Below are 19,384 nucleotides of genomic sequence, written 5' to 3' on the forward strand. Positions count from 1 at the left end.
GTGATTCTACCACGTTTTCAGATGAAATAGTGGCCCAAACGTTTCTGAAGCTGCCCCCAGCCGAGCAGCGTCTGGTGGGTATGTATATGATCCAGCACCTCATTACACTGTATGAGGATCAGCATTCTGATCCAGGTCCTTTGTATGATGTACTGAACGAGTTACTCCTAAACAGATGGAAAGGTCTAGGTACCGATTTAATTAATGTCATTTTAGAACAGCGCCACAAATACAGAACGTTCCTGAAACCACATTTTGTTCCTGTTCCACCCCCAGTAAGAAAATCATTCTACATAGACAGACAGAATCCGTTGCGAGAAGTACATCCAGTTAAGGGAGAGGGGGGTGATCTAGAACGAGTATTTGTTTACACCCCTATCATGAAAATAGAACTCTTAGAAATGAAGAAGTTAATACCCTGTCACGATAAAGATCCAGCAGGGTTCCATCGTGAATTAAAGGACATGCTCCGTATGGGAGAATACACGTATCCTGATATCATTAAAATGTTAAAGGTCCTGTTGCCTGCGGGCATATATGAAAAACTCAAAGAAAAAGAATGGGAGGTGGGAGAGAAAAAGATAGATTGGACCGCATTAGAGACTGAAGATAATACACGAGTTCCAGGTACCGGTCTTGGGGAAAAAGCTAAAGCATTGCCCGAGTTGTTAATACAAGTCTTGCCAAGATTACTAGCCACGAAAAAGGAAGACTGGGATGCCATCTCAGCCTGTAAACAGAAACAAGACGAAGACACTAGTGATTTTTATTCTAGATTTGAGAAATGTTTCATTATTAATAGCGGCCTGAAAACAAGTAGTGAATCGTATCCACATCTTTTTGTTACCAAACTAGTTGAGAATTCTTTAGCACAAGTTAAAAATCGAGTACTGAAAGTCGAAAGTACCTGGCAAGCAAATACTCCGTCACAAATGCTCCAGATGCTACAATATCACCAGAACAGAATCAGGGAGGAGCAGGAACATGAAAGGAGACGTATGAAAGACACGAAAATGAAAGTACTGGTTGCACAGTCTGTTCCACAAGACAGTCAGAAGAGGGGTCCGAATCAAACTAGTCATTTTACAGCTCCCGTTAAAGGGACATGCAATTACTGTAAACAGCCAGGTCATTATATAAACGAATGTGCAGTTCTGAAACACAACATAGCTACTGGTAAAACGAAAGAGAGACCACGTCCTCCTAGACAAGAACAAGTTTCACAGAATACGCAGCCACCGCAGAATGCACAACAGGCAGTTACAGTACCGCAGCCTATAGCTGCCACACAACATGTTACACAGCAGATGTACCAGTACGCACAGTCAGAATATCCAGAATATCAGCAGTATTCATGAAACAGCCTAGAGAGGGAGGTTGGCTTGCCTCTCATCGAGATTCCTGTAGATCAAGAGGGTCCCTATGTACACAGTCAAGTATTAGGGAAAGACAGAAAGTTTCTGATTGATACAGGGGCAAGTAGGACTGCCATCAGTCATGACGAGGTTCCAGGGGCTCCACTCTCAGGCTCTAGAAATGTTTCCCTTGGATTTTCAGGAAAGCCTATTGTTAATGAAATATCGAAACCAGTTTCCCTAGAAGTTGGTCCATTGTCCCGAACTACAGACTTGTTACTTACGAAATCATGTCCAGAAAATTTACTAGGTATTAAGACACTGAAGGAATTAGGAGCAGTCATTTGTTGCTCCCCAGAAGGAGTGAGATTGTTTTTACGTGATTTTAAAGGTCATTATGTGTTACGTGATTTTGATCCAAGATTATTGAATGTACCTCAGCATTTATGGGCGCAAGGTCCAACTGATGTAGGTTGTATGCACATTACACCATATCGTGTCACTCTGAAGCAAGGTGTTGTATTACCACGAATCCGACAGTACAAATTGCCACCTGAGGCTGTAGCAGCCTTATCAAAAATTATTGACGAGCTCATTGCTCAAGGAGTAGTTGTAGAAACTGACTCCAATGTATGTAATTCTCCTATCATTCCGATTCTTAAACGTACTGATCCCAATGCACCTCCAGTTTATCGATTAGTGATTGACCTTCGAGAACTTAATAAATGTATCATACCCCAGTACCCAGTGGTTCCAGATATTTCTTCCCTATTGACTGCCATTGATTCCGAAGCTACGTTCTTTACTGTTATTGATCTCAAGAACGCATTCTTTAGTGTCCCCATTCATCCAGACAGCCAATTCCTTTTCGGATTCTGTTTAAATGGAAGAAGCTATAAATTCACACGAGCTCCTCAAGGTTTCACAGAAAGTCCTAGCATTTACAGTCAAGCACTTAAAAGACAACTAGACAATATTCATATGCCAACTGACACTGCCCTGCTCCAGTATGTCGATGATCTATTGATCACAGCCCGTTCTGAACGTGACTGCGAACGTGCGTCACTTACAGTCTTGTATTTCCTGGCCGTGATGGGGCACAAGGTGTCCCCTTCGAAACTGCAATTCTGTGTCCAGCAAGTGGTCTACCTTGGACACTTACTGTCCAAGAGGGGTAGGCAGTTGACACCAGACCGTATCCAGTTAATAGCACATCTTCCACAGCCCAAGACACAGAAGGAGGTACGAGCTTTTATCGGCCTCACTTCTTACTGCAGACAATGGATTCCTCAGTACGCATATCTAGCCAAGCCACTGATACAGTTAACGACACAGGAGGCAGCCACATTGACTGTCCTCCCTTGGACCCAAGAACATACACTTGTTTTCAATGAGTTAAAGAAAGCTTTATGTAATGCGCCTGTTCTAGCAACACCAAACTACAGTAAGCCTTTTACACTTTTTGTCACTGAACGTGATGGTACTGCATTATCTGTTCTCACACAAGATCAAGCAGGACAATACAAGCCCTGTGCTTATTTCTCTAGCACATTAGATCCGGTGGCCCAGGCTCTGCCTGCGTGCCTCAAGTCCGTTGCAGCCACAGCTCTAGCTATCAGACAGAGTGATTCCATAGTGTTAGGACACTCCCTGACAGTACAAGTTCCACACTCCGTGGAAGTTCTTTTAAACCGAACACAGACTCAACACTTGACAATTGCACGATTAACAGGATATGAACTGACATTGTTTCAGCCACACATAGAAATCAGACGCTGCAACATTTTAAATCCCGCTACACTGTTACCCTCAGTTACTTCAAATCCTGCCACACATGACTGTGTGGAAGTTGTTAACACCATGACAAAGCCAAGACAAGACTTGACAGACATTGCATTACCTGATCCCGACCTGACACTTTATGTGGATGGTTCATGTATGAGGACAAGTACAGAAGAACTAGTAGCCGCGTATGCAGTGACTACTGAAACTGAAGTTATAGAAACACATTGTATTGACACCCTGTCTGCTCAAGCAGCAGAGCTCATTGCTCTGCCCCAAGCATGCATACGAGCCAAGAACCTGAAAGTAAACATATACACAGATTCACGTTATGCATTCGGAGTCGTACACGACTTTGGAGTGCTCTGGCAAGAGAGAGGTTTCATGACTTCTCATGGAACCAAGATTCAGCATGGCCCCCTCATTCAAGCTCTGTTAGATGCAATACATTTACCGACAGCTATCGCTATCATGAAGTGCAAGGCACATACGAAAGTCACTGACATCATCTCCCAGGGTAACGACCTGGCAGATCGAACAGCCAAGCTTACAGCTCAGACTCCAGACATTCCAGTTAACACGACACAGACAGACATTCCAGATCAGACTACTTGTATGACAGTTAAGGACCCTACACAAGACGTACTAGATATACAGTCACATGCTACCCCAGACGAAATCAAGAAATGGTCTGAACAAGGAGGGGTCCAGACAGATCAGGGATGGTAAACGAAGGGAAAAGCCACATGGTTTCTCCCCGACTCTATGGTTCAAGTCATTATTAACACCGCACATTGTCCAGCACACTTAGGAGAAAAAGCCATGCTAGACAGTATTCAGAACCTCTGGTTTAACAAGCATTTACGAGCAGCCGCCAAGCAGAAAGTGCGTACCTGCATGATCTGTTTTCAGTTCAATCCAGGTAAAGGTGTCCCGGTGGAACAAGGTGGATTCCATCCTCCTGACCACCCTTTTGAAGTCCTCCAGATGGATTATATTCAGATGGATCGATGTCGAGTTTTCAAGTATGTCCTCGTAGTTGTATGCGCTTTGTCCAGATGGACAGAAGCATATCCAGTCCCAGATTACACTGCCGCGACCACTGCCAGGCAGTTGGTTCGTGAGTTTTTCCCCCACTATGGATTACCGAGGGTCGTGTATTCAGATAACGGCCAGCCATTCTCATCCGAACTCATGAAACAAGTATCTCTTCTGTTAGGGTACCAGTGGAAGTTCCACTGTGTACGACATCCCGAAGCAGCTGGTCTCGTAGAGAGACATAATCAGACCCTGAAAATCCGCATTGCATAAGGTATGCGCAGAGAAAGGCGTAGATTGGATGGTAGCACTGCCAGTCGCCCTTTTTTACATGAGAATGGTCGCTCACTCCCGTTCAGGTCTGTCCCCTTACGAGGTAGTTTTCGGTCGTCCCCCAAACATGTGGGGTACACCTAGGCCACGTACAATTACCGATGTTGACAGTAATATGCTGACAGATTACCTGGCTTCCTTGATGTCTGCACTACTCTCTTGTCGTTCACAGGTCGCCGCTGCCTTTCCAGACAACACCCAAGTGAAACCGCACGAGGTCATACCAGGCGACCTCGTTCTGATTAGAAATTTTGATCGTTCAAGTCCGCTGGAGCCCCGCTGGAAAGAACCAAAGCTCGTCCTGATGACAACAAGGACCGCGATCAAGGTGGAGGGCCGCAAAGGCTGGTTGCATTCCAGTCACGTGAAACGATTTCATGGACTCCGTCCAAAGACTTTTTCAAGGACTGCCCGTTCTCAAGAACTGCCCAGATACTGACTCTAAACTTCCCCTGTTAGAGAAAACTCCGCAGCAGGAGTATAGAGAAAAGTTCGGTCTAGTAAGTCAGCCAGTTTAATTGTCTAAGTCCCTCTCGGGTGAAACGGTTAGACAGGTTCCTGACATGTATGAGATAGACCCACATAGTGAGAGAGTTAGTCGAAACTCTAAGAGAATACGTTATCGAAAGAATCTTCGAAGTCGATGCATTGTTACTCTTTTAATTTTATTATTTCTGAGTCTTGCGATTACAGGCATAAGTTATGTTTTGCATATATATTTTCCTCCTATCGTTTCACATGTACATTTTTCCTCTAATGTTACAGTAGAGCACACATTTAGTGAACTGCCTCCTCACGAGTTATCCTATCGTCTTGCCATGCGCAATAATACTTTTATCCGTATGTTACACTATTCACACCAGACTAGCAATGCCACTAATTGTTGGGTGTGTGGTCGACTCCCCCCTTTCCAGACACCGAAGGGAGTTCTGCCACTCTTTCCCTATCCGTTTTCACACAATGGTTCGTGTGGAGCATGGTCCACGTTAACGTCATCCTCAAACGATATGTCCCTTCTGAATAGAACATGTTTCCCAGACAAGGAAGGTCTTTCCCATAGAACAGGGTTAGATCTAGAAAATGAAGTATATGATCTAGGTAATTATTCCTCGAATTTCATGGTTTTGAATGTTCAGTCCGAGACTACTCCAGATTTGCCTGCTATTACAGTTCTACCAGTGAAAGGCGAATTATGTGTCCGAAAGAATGGTGCAGTACATCTAGGACATAGGGATTGTACTACTGTGGTAGAGTATAGTGACAGTGGGAAATCTACTTTTAAAGCCTCACGTCATTCATATTTTGTATGTGGTCAGACCGCATATGTATGTCTGCCCCTAGATTGGGATGGAACATGTTACATTGCCTTCCTACTGCCACCAGTTTTTCTAGCCCCATCCGATTATCACAGAAATACACATCTAGTACACGTCAGACATAGAAGGGAGGTCGAGTCCCCAATTGTCGATCAAACTGAAACTGCCTTAGAACAGTATCAAGACTTCAATAAAGGTTTCTTTTTCTTCATAGGTCCTGTCCAGAATAGTAAGCTAATACGTAGGCTAACCAGAACCCTTGAAGCAGTAGTGAATGAGACTACTTCTGCTCTAGGTAACTTAACCGAGGAACAATCTGCTATGAGATTTGTCGTGCTTCAAAATCGTCTCGTCCTTGACGTCATACTGGCCGATAGGGGCGGAGCTTGTAGAGTCATCGGATCTAGTTGCTGCGTTTTCATTCCTAATAACGCACCGTCTGTTTATTCAGCTATAACCAGACTTCATAAAATAGCCCATCAGTTACACCAGAATCCAGGCACCTGGACATGGTCCGGTTGGCTCTGGAATATAATATCTGCCTGGGGATGGAAAGTATTGTCATTCCTGGGTAAAGCAGTAATGATCATATTCAGTTGCTGTCTCTGTTTACAATGTGGCCCTGCGATTTGCGGCTTGTGCGCTACCTCTTGTATTCCAAGTCCAAAGTCCCGTTCCAAGAAGATTCGAGACGAGCAAATGATGCTGTATGAAATGATAGATGGTATCATGAATATTGATGTTTCCTGATGGGAACGTAGGGCACAAGGAGGGAATGAGGAAAATTGAATTTTGCCTTGTCATGTGTCCCTACGTGTTCCCCATCCTATGTAATATGTGCATTAGTCAAGTCAAGTCAAGTTTATTATGATTTGGCTCTCGTTGAGGGCCACATAAAAAAATACACACGTATTAACAAAACATAATACAAAAGAAACATCATTCGACAAAAGAAATAGCCACAAAATTATCTGCAAGAAAGGCAATCATCAACATCTCCCGGAAGTTCATTAATAAATATCTAAAAACTCTTTAAAATATTTAAAAATTCTGGAACAGAACATTTCGTTAGGGGGGCAATAAAGTGCATGGAAAAACATTTTTACATTCACAATTCCCAATTGTAAACAGATTGGTTTTATCCATTTTTGGCGCATGGGACGCAATACCGGGCAAATAAGCAATACATGATTAAGATCCTGAACAACTTTATTACAAAAATTGCATATAGGAGAGACCCCATACCATTTTGCTAAGAGTGAATTCAGTGGAAGCAAATTATGACGTAAAAGGTACCAAAATCTACGGACCCCATGAGGAATATTCCAAGTTAAATATTGTTGGGCTACTTTGGGAGTATATGTTATAACCAGGGCTTCCCTTTCTTTTTGCTTTGGTTGGGCAAGTATATCCGACTTGAGACAAAATTCCCAGGACATACTTTTTAACTTCAACTTTAACTCTAATGGAGAAAGTGAAAATAGTGTGCTTTCATCCAGTTCAAGCAGCGATACCGCTTTTCTAAAATTTTTTACCAGCTGCGAGAACTCACAAAAGTTGCCCAATAGTTCTTTTTTTAGAATCTCTCGTAAGGTGCCCGGTTTACCTCTAGCCAAACAGGCTACCCATCTTACAAGGGCTGCCAACCCCTTGGCCCAACAACTTCGAAGTCCGAATTCTAGCCTGCATGAAGATGTAGAGCAGGCTGAATTAAATGAAGAGATTTTTCTTAGTACCTTTCCTTCCGTTTTTTGCATGAAACCCCATTGTTTCAACTCCACTAGTTCCATTCCATAGAGGAGGGTTGCAGGAATTTTAGCTCGAAATACATTCATGCATAGGGAGAAATGTCTCTTCCCAGTAGCTTTGTACAAAGAACATAATCCCATACCGTGGGCCATCGCTTTTCTGGAATTATGTTCAATGTGTGGCTTCTCACTAAGATTAGCAGATATTATTTTGCCTAAAAACATGTAGGTTTTAACCACCTCAAGTTTTTCTCCGCTAATTGACCAATTATAGCTACTAGACCTGCTTTTCTTCTTTCCAAAGATGCACATAATTTTACTTTTAGAACTATTAATTTTCATATAATGCGCATCTGCAAATTGATTCAATGCATGAAGACGATTAGAAAGACCTTTTGGGGTCAGATCTAAAACAAGTATATCGTCCGCATACATTAGAATCGATATAGCTGTCCCTCCAATTTTCGGGGCTAATCCCTCACAAACTGCAACAGTAGTTGGTAAATCGGCCGTATACAAGGAAAACAATATGGGTGCCAATATACACCCTTGTTTTAATCCGTTCAGGGAGGGGATAGAATGAGAAAGACCCCTCTCACCGCCTTGTAACACCTTACACCATGTGTTCGAATGTAAAGACTTAACTAAATCTAATAGGTATCCCGGCATACCCAATGCCGCCAACTTTCTCCACAGCGTTGGACGATCCACCTTGTCAAACGCTGTGGAGAAATCTATAAATGCTACGTATACGCCACCACCTCGGACACGAGCATATTTATCCATAATTACCTGTAGCAATGTTAGATTATCTAAAGTTCCATGCTCTTTTCGAAATCCTGTCTGTTCCATTGGTAAAATATTATTTACATTTATCCATTCCATTATTAGCAATAATAATAGTTTAGCAAAAATTTTCCCTATTGAGTCTAATAAAGCTATTAGACGATAATTAGAGGGGTTGTCCCGATCACCTTTTTTAAAAATTGGGATTAGGATGCTTCCCCGCCAAGAGTCGGGGACTGTTCGTAATTTAAAACATGCCAGAAATACTGGAAGAAGAATCCTGCTCCAAGTAGTAACATCTTGCTTGATTATAGACATGGGCAATTCATCAGGGCCCATAGCCCCGGAAGAGCGCATGCTCTTTATTACGGTAGCTATGGATTGCTCAGTGGGGGGTTCCATTATAAAATCACTATTTAACCCTGGTACCCAAAGGTCCCCCCCTGCACCATTAGGCGCATATAAGGTGGACACAAATTGGGTCCAGACATCTTCCGTAATAACTATAGGAGTGGGCGTTATTACAGAACCACATCCTTGCCTTATTATGGACAAGAAATCTCTAGAGTTTTTACAAATTGAGGCCTCTCTTAACTTGATCCATAAAATATCTTCTTTTTCTTTTTTTAGTTTGGATCGCAATCTTACCCTCCTTCTTTTTAATAAAGCTAACTGAGACTCATTTCCCCCCGATCTATTAAGGTATTGCTTCCTAACGAGTTTATTTATTTCGTTATTTAACCTTAATAAAGGACTAGGAGAAAAATGTTTCTTTTTAGGTTTTTCTACAATCCTAGCCGTTGCGGTGACTTTTTTAATGAGGTTTTCGAGAAAAAGGAATTCCCTACCTTGCCAGTAGTCCAACTCCAATAGTAATTGGCTAAGGATATTTTGTACATCCTTACTATTGATAGTTCCCCAATAACATCTATCTGTATTACACTTAATCAAAAAAACTCTATTCTTTAAGGACCAAAGGCTAGTTTCAGGGGGTGTTAATGAGACAGTTAAATTGATAATTTTATGATCACTCAAGGGGGAATGAGAGATCACCAAATCTTTAAGAAAAGAGAACATATCAAAATCCGTTATTACATAATCCAAAATAGATTCACCCCTAAAGGATCCATGTGTATAATTTGCAGGAGTGTCTGAAGGCATCCTGCCATTTATAATAATTCCCTCCAGGGAACTAAGTTCCCCTAGGATAATCTTGCCTCTTTTATTAGTTTTTGTTTTGGAAGGCAGGACTGCTTGAGGTATATTATATGCTTCTTCCTTACCTTTATTTCTAAACATGTTCAAAGAAGTGTTAGACATTTTACAATTCAGGTCCCCCACCAAAAGTAAGTATGGGGGGTGATCCACCTCTATTAGTTTTTTGACATAGGAAAACATACGTTTTAAAACTATCGTGAAATTATCTTCTGGAGGAATATAGGGATTTAATATTATAAGCGAGGACCGTTGACTAACGGAGTCCAGGTTGGAAATGGTTATGGATTGGAATAGATTACTCTCGTCCTTATAATGGGAAAATTGCCATTGTAATGCGTTTGATAACAAACAGGCAATTCCACCTTTAGCATGGCCTTTTTTAGATGGAGTCGCAGGAGCCTCTAGGACGAAATAATCATTCCCTCCATATGGGAGAGTTTTACACCATGTTTCCTGAAGACATATCACATCTGCATTCAAAGAGAGAAGAAAATCAAATTTCTCAGGGCAATTCGACAATCCGGCGGCATTCCAAGAGACAATTTTTAGGCAAGTGTTAAAGATGCGAAAATGGTCGTAGGTTTCTCGAAGTTGTATTTGAGAGAACTCCTGGTAACCAGTTCCACATCAAATTGTCTTCAGTTAGAGGAACGTCTGTATTAACAGGTAATGGAAGCACCTGTGAAACCATTCGTTTTCCTCTGGAGACCCACATTTTTAGGTCTTTATTACACATAGTAAAATCATCCTGACCAGAGGCCGACTTTGTGTTTCTTTCACTAGATGAGATACACAAATTATTATTCACAAAGGGTAGCACGTCAATTCCTCTGCATTGGAAGGCCTCCGCTTGATGGAGCACTAAATTGGCTATTATTTTAGAGTAAAACTTTACCCTTGTTCGTTGCCCATGTATGGATTTTATTGGGAGAACTAAATCAATATCATTCGTTAAAACTAATGTAATATGTGCATGATTAATATGCATATATATCCCCCTATGACCGAATAAAGACGCAATTATAGTTGTGTCCAACGTTAGTATGTTAGTTATCCAGTCCCCGTGAAAGCAACGAGTATTAGGCCTATGTTGCCCACGTTTTACATTGTGCACGTTAATTCATCGAATTGTCCCCGTTACTAGGCCTCAAAGGGCCTGAACACCAGATTCAAGCTCCAGTCTCCTGAACCCACTCTGAGGAGCGATGCAGCCCCTCCCGCATCCCTGACCCTTCGCTTACTTCCTGCCGCGCAGCGCGGTGCCCGGCCTGGCTCTGTCTGCCTGCCTGCCAAGAATATGTTATGCCTCTAGTTATCAGTTCAGCTCTCCGTCTTCACATTCCTAAGCTAACGAACCGCATAAACATCTTCAGCTATAGTCTAGTCTTCCTGTCTCCATGCAAGAGAATTACTGTATTAATATCCATAGAAGGTTCATAGCACACGCAATACATGAAGAATATATGCATGCATCAGCCTTAGTGTCAAGTAGCCTTTGCTCTGATGACTTTTAGATTCTATCAACATGTACTCCAAACACAAGATACCAGATATGCTATAGGTACATGTCGTCCTGACATCCCAGACTTTAGTCTCCTCTTCTAGTGCTAGAAGTCAGAGCCCCCAGCTCTCCCCAGTTACACGTCATGGCCCGTTTGCGCGCACCACTAGGTTAAAGGTTCCAGCTGCCCAGGTAGCCCCCTCCATGTATCCACCCATTTATGACACTTCTGTGACGTTCTCATCACATGTCTTCGTGCACGCCCTGTGCACGCCTTCTTTTTACGCCCATGTGTTCTTATCTTACGTTTGTCACTTGTTACGCCTACTGTATTCAATGCAATTGTAATGTTTTCCTATATATACTATGTACTGTTAATGAGACGTTGCAGCTGCCATTCCATGCCATTCTATTTCAGGCTGTCCCGATCCTGTCCCTTCCCTTGTGCCTGATTAAAGCCTGTTCAACTCAGATACCCCGGATCCTGCCTCTTATTTATTGAGCTATCTGTTTTATTTAATGCATAGAAAAATAGTACCGGTAATTAATGATTTATTTACCACATCAGACGCGAGCAGGGATGTCCATTGGGAACTAGTAATGAGCAGTGGTGACGAGGGGCTCCCATGCCAGGGGGAGAGACCCGCGGTGGCGGCTGAAGTCCGGAATGGAGGTAAGTGGGCCTTAGTTGTAGGAGGTAGGAGGGGGTCTTGGTGCACGTGTGTGTGTGTGTGTGTGTGTGTGTGTGTGCGTGTGTGTGTGTGTATGTGTGCGACAGCGGGGGGCTCGGTGCACTCGTGTGTGTGTGTGTGTGCGCGTGTGTGACGGCGGGGGGGCTCGGTGCACGTGTGTGTGTGTGTGTGTGTGTGTGTGTGTGTGTGTGTGTGTGTGTCCCCAACGGGGCGGGGGAGTGTCTCTGTGTGTGCGCATGCGTGTGTGTTGGAGCTTCCCAGGAGACAGGAGATTGCCACAGCGAGAGCGTTCGCACGCTTGGCCCGCTCCGATCGCCATGCGCGTCGCCAGGTCCTGTCTCCTGGAAAGCTGCGTCGCTAACAATAGGTCTCTAGCGAGACCGCGCTCGCGCATTTAACACCAATAGACCTAAAAAATACTCCTTCCTTCACTCTTTAAAGATGCTTCATTCTTCTATACTTCGTCTCTCTTCTCTGTATTCATGCAATGCCATGTTTTCTCCACACGTTCTGCACGTCTGATGTGTGTTTCCTTTTTATATTCCTTTTTTCTTTGGGAGCATACAAACTAAATGTATTTTTATGTATTTTTTCCCCAATTTCTTAATATGGTTTCAAAATCGTGCTACTCGTCAAAAAAGCGCTTCAACACCCCATCAGGGGTAGCAAGCGCTTTATAAATGCAAACCTTTTCCCCTCTTCTATCCCTCCGCTAACCTTCTGAGTCCAAATAACTGACTAACCGACTCACCACTCAAACTACTTTTCATATTTCACTATACTAATTCAACACTTATCCTTTATGGGATCCGGAGTAGCGTGCTGCCGCTAATAAAGCGCTTTGACGCCTCGTCAGAGGTAGTAAGCACTATACAAATGCAATTGCAATTCAATACTATTTATGTGGGACCCGCAGGGGGCCTTTGAACCCTGAATACCCAGACACACTGCATCTTCTACGAGACTCCAGTAGTGTATTCACTTGTGAATCCTGATCACCCACACACACACCTTGTGCTCTTCTGCAGCTTCCTATATGGGGTGCACTGCATGACTTGTCACCTCTGAACACTGTCACACAGAGCTCCCGCTCTCAGGCTGCCCCCCTGATGGGGCTCACAGAGGGTTTTGTGATCCCCGAATTTCCACAGCCGTACCCAGTGACCTCCACTTGTCGTTCCAGAAACCGCCCCCCCCATCCCTCCTCCCCTCACACACACACGCACACACACACACCCCTTGTGCTCCTCTGCAGGTTGCTCAACGGAGCTCACAGCGGGACTTTGGAATCCCTGAATGCCCTCGCACATACCTTGTACTCCTCGGCAGCCTCCTCTATTGGACTTGCTGCGTGAGTTTTGTGCTCCTTGGATTCCCGGCAGACCCAGCATATCATCCTCTGATCCTCTGCACAGAACAGCAGCTGCACCTGGTTATGTTTCTCGCACAGATTCTCCTCCGGGGGCTTCACGGGGGGCAGCTCAAACTGTTTTACCATTCCCACTATGTTCCTCAGCTGCCTGTTGGGTCGGAGGCTTTTCCCAGATATATCCCTGCACTGAGGACAGGAGAGGTTCCCATCTCTCCCCTTCCAGCTCGCGGTGATGCAAGAGCGGCAGAAGTTGTGTCCACAATCAATAGTCACCGGATCAGTGAAATAATCCAAACAGATGGAACACGTGGCCTCTTCCTGGAGGTTCTCGAGCTGAGCTGCCGCCGCCATGATTCAGAAACGCTGGAAGTGAAGGTAAGTTTCGTTTCTCTCTTTATGCAGTGGGTGTGTCTGTGCGTCTGTCCCTCCCTGTGTGCAGAGGGTGTGTCTGTGCGTCTGTCCCTCCCTGTGTGCAGTGGGTGTGTCTGTGCGTCTGTCCCTCTCTGTGTGCAGTGGGTGTGTCTGTGCGTCTGTCCCTCGCTGTGTGCAGTGGGTGTGTCTGCGCGTCTGTCCCTCGCTGTGTGCAGTGGGTGTGTCTGCGCGTCTGTCCCTCTCTGTGTGCAGTGGGTGTGTCTGTGCGTCTGTCCCTCGCTGTGTGCAGTGGGTGTGTCTGCGCGTCTGTCCCTCTCTGTGTGCAGTGGGTGTGTCTGTGCGTCTGTCCATCTCTGGCTGCGCTGGACTTACGGGTTCATGTTACAGTCACAGAACAGATCTGACTCCTCTGCTGCCCGGGCTCTGACTCGAGGTTTCCCCCTGGGCTCTGGCTCGAGGTTTCCCTTTGGGCTCTGACTCGAGGTTTCCCTCTGGGCTCTGACTCGAGGTTTCCCTCTGTTCTCGGCTAAAATACAAGCAATTTGGTTTTGTTCTCAGATTCTGTAGGTGCCAGGAGCGGTCACCTAAATATGGATTTCTATAAAATCCTCCGAGTTATTATTAACGTGGCCATTCTGCGACTGGTTGTTATAATATTTGTTTTAGAACTGAACTGACATCTGGAAAATAATTATGAAACACTTTCTTACTGCATTTGCTGTTTGAAAGGCTGGACAATGACTGCTTTTCTCAATTCTTCACTTGTAATGATTATTATCGGGATCACTGGAATTACCCGCAATTGGAGAAGCAATTTATGCCGCCGGGTTGAATACATTATTCAGCGAGATGAGGCAAATTATGCGGCGTAACAACAATCTGTGACAGTATTATTTCAATATCGTGCACTTTAATCTCACACAATCAGTGTCTGAGCAGAGGTTTCCCCTCATTGCAGTTAAACACCTCACTACAACCTTCATCAGACAAATGGTGGCCAGTGAAGCCTTGGAGAGGGGCTGCCCCTGTGGCCAGTGAAGCCTTTGAGAGGGGCTGCCCCTGTGGCCAGTGAAGCCTTGGAGAGGGGCTGCCCCTGTGGCCAGTGAAGCCTTGGAGAGGGGCTGCCCCTGTGGCCAGTGAAGCCTTGGAGAGGGGCTGCTCCTGTGGCCAGTGAAGCCTTGGAGAGGGGCTGCCCCTGTGGCCAGTGAAGCCTTGGAGAGGGGCTGCCCCTGTGGCCAGTGAAGCCTTGGAGAGGGGCTGCCCCTGTGGCCACGTGTGCTGCGTTTGAGTCATTGTTCGTCTGTTTGCGGTAGACACAGTTTTTATGCGGTGCATGTGGCTGAGCCGTAATTACATGCACGATTCAACTTGTGCAAAATCCATTATTTCCATTGACTCTGAACACAAAACATTTGTGCAAAAACAAGCTTTCTATTTAGTTCTGAACATTATTTGTAAATATTTTACTCGTTATAACTACACATATTATTTTACTTTGAACACCATAGAATTTCCCTTCTATTCACTATTTACACTGCTCATATTAGTGACTTTTGTGCTCAAACAGGCGCGGTCCAGAGGTCTAAACTTAACAGTGACTACAAAAAAAGCTGAGTTTGCTTTCTGGTGGTAGACCGACTGAAACAGTGAATAAAACACAAAAGACCCTTTTACTCTCCTCGTCTTGCATAGTTAGTGGTGACTATTAACTATTTCCAAATCCAATGTACACATATGAAATATATACACTTCTGCGAATATTAGGTGTGCACCTTTAATTGTTTGTATGTGTTTATTTATCAGACGCCCTGTTGCTGGAAACTGTATTGTTTACTCATTTCTTTCCTCCTGGTCTCTCCTCAGCTGTTCGTGGTTTACTGCCGGTTATGACGTTTCAGGCGATGCTGAAAGAAGAGAGAGGGTCTTCCCCAGGATTCTTTAAATAGTGTAAGGATGGAAAGTCCTTCAGGGTCAGTGTAAGGCATGAGAATGAAATATCTCCACAACATGTCTGCAGCTTGCACCACCAACAATTCACTGTCTACCATGTAACCGGGCTTCCCTGAGGATCTGTAATTATTTATTATACTATGCAGTAACCACAGATGTGTATGCGATATCCCAGCCACTTAGCTAGGGGGGTGCGGTGGGGGCGGTCCGCCCCAGGCGGCACTATTTTTGGGACAGGGGCTGTCTAGCCATGGACCGTGTCATGTATGTGTATGTAATTTGCATGATCGAGGTAACTATTAACGGCGATACTACGTGTCTCTCGAACCTCTTTTAGGTGCTCGCCGTCCTTTTTTCCCAGCACCAACCCCCGGGGGGGGCGGCAATCTGAAGGATAGCCCCAGGCGCCACAAGCTCTAGCTACGCCTCTGCGATATCCCAGAGATTACATGCATAATCTACTGTTCTTATGCCATTCTAATCTTTGTCCAAACAGGCTGCATCAAGAAGGGCCAATCCCTGTGTGTACATTTACTGACACATATATGAATGAGTAAAAATAAGTATGTAGATTTTTAACCATACATGTCAGTCATTCATTAAAAATATCATGACCACCACTGCGTCCACTTCACCGTCGACTAACCCAAAGCACCAAAAACAGGCCCCCGCCCTCCACGAAGGAACTGGAGCAAGGTTACCGACAAACAACTGAATGCCACCCTCACCCCAAACAACCACCGCAGGGCATCCAAATCAAACACCGCAGCCAGAGACCTCAACACCTGGATCTCCAAATGTGCAGACAAGTTCACCTCGCTACGCAACCCCGGCAAACAGCGCCCCAGGAAAGCCGCCTTGTTCACCACCGATCTCCAAGAAGCCAGGCGCAACTGCAGACAACTCGAGAAGAACAGGAGGAACTCCAAGGCAACCGATAACTACTCCACCTACAAAGACGCCATGACTGACTACCACAACCAAATCAGAACTACCGAAAGGAACTTCATCCACAACAAAAACCTCGCCAACCCCACCAACTCTGAAGAACTCTTCAGTGTCATCCAGTAATTCACAAACCCATGAAGCGAAGCAACAGACATCACCCCGTCCCAAGACCAATGCGGCAAGCTTGGAACCTACTTCCACCTCAAGATCAGAACACTCTACGATAAGTTTGTCAACCACCCACAAGACGCCACAGCCGGCCTCCCCACCCCCACCCCCCGCCTGAGACTCCAGCCAGCCCACCATCCCAAGCTGGACATCGATCACGACCAAAGACACGTCTCAACCATGAAAGGCATCCACTTGGGCGCCCCCAATGACCCCAGCATCCCGCACATCTACCACAGAGCCGCGGACGCCATCGCACCTGAACTGCAAAATACCATCAACACTACCTTCATAACAGGCACCTTCCCAGACAAATGGAAGCACTCAGAAGTCAGGCCTCTGCTCATGAACCCCACGGCCGACCCCACCGACCTTAAGAACTACCGGCCCATCTCGCTCTTCCCCTTCGCGGCCAAAGTGGCTGAGACAACAGTGAACAGGGAACTGACGAGATTCATCGAAGAGAACGACGTCCTCGACCCGTCCCAGTCTGGATTCCGAAGCAACCATGGCACAGAGACCGCCTTACTAGCCGCCACAGACAATATCCGGTCCCTCCTGGACCAAGGCCACTCCGCAGCCCTCATCCTCCTCGATCTGTCTGCTGCCTTTGACACCGTCTCCCACCGCACACTAATCGCTAGACTACACAACGCCAGCATACAAGTAACAGTTCTAAGTGGTCTGTCCAAGCTTGAATGAGTGGCCGCGTTTGAATTGAACTGCAAGAGCCGACATACATCGAGGGGCCCGTGATTAAGGTAAGAGCTTGGGTGAACCATCTAATCATGCCCGAAACCGGACTTTAATATAGCCGGTTAATCTCCGCGGTACACTCCAGACCACTTAGAACTGTTTTATTGACTGTACCGCCAGACAGGCAATCTAATGTATCGCATGGCATAGCGGTTGACACAAGCCTTGTTTATTCTTTCAGGGGCCTCATCGAAACAAACAAATCCCCTCTACCCACATCTACCGAATAAAAAAGCTATTAGGTAAGAGTTGATCCACAATGCAGGCAAAAAGCATATGATATTTAAGAAGAGATTATCTTAGCAGTAGAGCTTCCCTAACCACATGCCTCACATTTTGTTACAGGGTAGAGTGTGTGCGAATACCACGTAAAAACAGTGAGTAGTGTTTGGCTTTAAATATGCTGTGTTCTAAGGCAAAAGTATTGGTGTAGCAGAACCCCCGTCATCACCCGTTTTGGCTCTGCACGTGGACTCAGGATGGGACGACCCGCACCCACTACATTCATGTCTAAATTTACACGATCCCTGGGGCCTAGTACATTTACCTCTGTTGAAATTCCAGCAGAACCCCCTTTTCCCTGTATTGCTGGCAGGTCTCGAGTGATCGTCGGTACCCGTACCTGATCGAAAGGGCGTCCCCGCATATTGGCGGGAGGATTCGCCAACATTACCCCCTACCAATGGCATTTTCAACATACCTGTCTCCTTCATTTTATCCCATGTCAAAGAATCGTAACAATCCCAGGTTAAGCTTTTATTATGCTCTTTAGCCTTTCTAAAAAGATTATCGTAGCAGAACCAATGGTTACCCTGGTGTGACGTCGAGTACCCCATGATTCGCGACTGATAGGTCGGCAACTCGGAAAGTAACTCGGGCCTACGTTCCCCTAAGATCGACGTAAAAATCCCCCATGCTTTGCCCCAATTGCCAATATTCTCATTCACTTTAAAGGCGGCCATTTTTGCGCGCCAAACACTCGGATGCATGAGGTCTTTCTGGCCCTTAACATGCTCCACCTCATAATGATCAACAAGCAACGAGAAGATGTTCACATATTCCCCCGCCCAAATCTTCTCTTTAATTACCAAAGGCACATGTTGACCCAACCTTTCTCTACGAGAGGGTGCTGACTCATCCCTCGCAATCGGCAATGGCCGCTTACCTGCACCGGACGCTGCCTCTGCGGTCGTAATCGTCCCTTGTGGCTTGTCAACTACTGCAGCCGGCGCGGACACCTTGGCTGCCTCCCGTTTCTCACGCAGTTGCTTCATCAGCGCCTGCGCGTCGACAGCCGTGGCGCCCTCACTACCTTCGCCCAACCACGCTGCAAGTTGTGCTGCCAGCTCAGGCGGCATATCTTCATTGGACACCGGGGTGACCACCACGGGAATCGGATTCCCCTCCACGGGTACTGGGGTTGGCGCTTCAAGCGGGGTACGGGGAACCGGGACGTCTCCCCCAGCTGGTCCCCTCCTTGGCCTCTTGGCTCTCCCTCCTGGGGCTGCTCCAGCCGAAGGACGTTCCGGCCCCCCTTCCCCCTCTCTCTCCGCCACCCGCTTCTTCAGCTCGGTCATCTCCTTCATGAGGACCCGAAGCATCTGTTCAGTCGTCATTCTCTTTCCGCCTTTCTTGGGCATTTCTCCGACAGAGTATCTGTAAGACAAAAAGAAGGATTACAACGCTCAAAATTGGCTCTTCGTTCCGTCTCGAGCTCACGTGCAGCGAGGAGGTGCAGCTTCAGAGCACAGGAACAAGAGGATGCCTTCTGGTCTTGCGTCCCCTTTTATCCGTCTTCAGGGCGGGCGTAAACCCGCCCCTGCCTGCCCCGAGGGCGTGGCCAGCCGCGTCAGTGTCTAGGCCAGCCCACTCTAGGGCGGGAAAAAGCGCGCCCCGGCTACGCCGCTTCGGGCATACCAGCCGAGACACGCCTCCCGCCCAAGATGGCTTCCCGGGGGGATCGTGGTACTCTGCCATACGTGCGGGGGGACCGAGTGGTCGCCCCTTTCCAAAAGTATTGGTGTAGTTCGGCTGAGCTTTGTGTTTCAT

General features: G+C 45.9%; 2 protein-coding genes across 2 annotated transcripts in view; one reads left to right on the top strand and one right to left on the bottom strand.

Moving 5' to 3' along the window:
• Nucleotides 1-13,800, bottom strand: part of LOC147710084 (E3 ubiquitin-protein ligase TRIM39-like) — a 249,858-nt gene extending 236,058 nt beyond the window's left edge. The window contains exon 1 of the mRNA XM_086920788.1: nucleotides 13,082-13,800. Coding sequence (XP_086776914.1) covers nucleotides 13,082-13,492 — 411 coding nt within the window. The 5' untranslated portion in view covers nucleotides 13,493-13,800. The remainder of the gene's footprint in view (nucleotides 1-13,081) is intronic.
• On the top strand, nucleotides 87-1,358 carry LOC147710088 (uncharacterized). The gene has a single exon (XM_086920789.1). The coding sequence runs from the start codon at nucleotides 87-89 to the stop codon at nucleotides 1,356-1,358; it is 1,272 nt and encodes a 423-aa protein (XP_086776915.1).
• Nucleotides 13,801-19,384: the final 5,584 nt, after the last annotated feature.

Source organism: Lissotriton vulgaris, chromosome 5 (assembly GCF_964263255.1).
Source record: "Lissotriton vulgaris chromosome 5, aLisVul1.2, whole genome shotgun sequence".
Classification (NCBI taxonomy): Eukaryota; Metazoa; Chordata; class Amphibia; order Caudata; family Salamandridae; genus Lissotriton; species Lissotriton vulgaris.

Coding starts and splice junctions, on each gene's coding strand:
- LOC147710088 (XM_086920789.1), top strand. CDS start 87: ATGATCCAGCACCTCATTACACTGTATGAGGATCAGCATTCTGATCCA.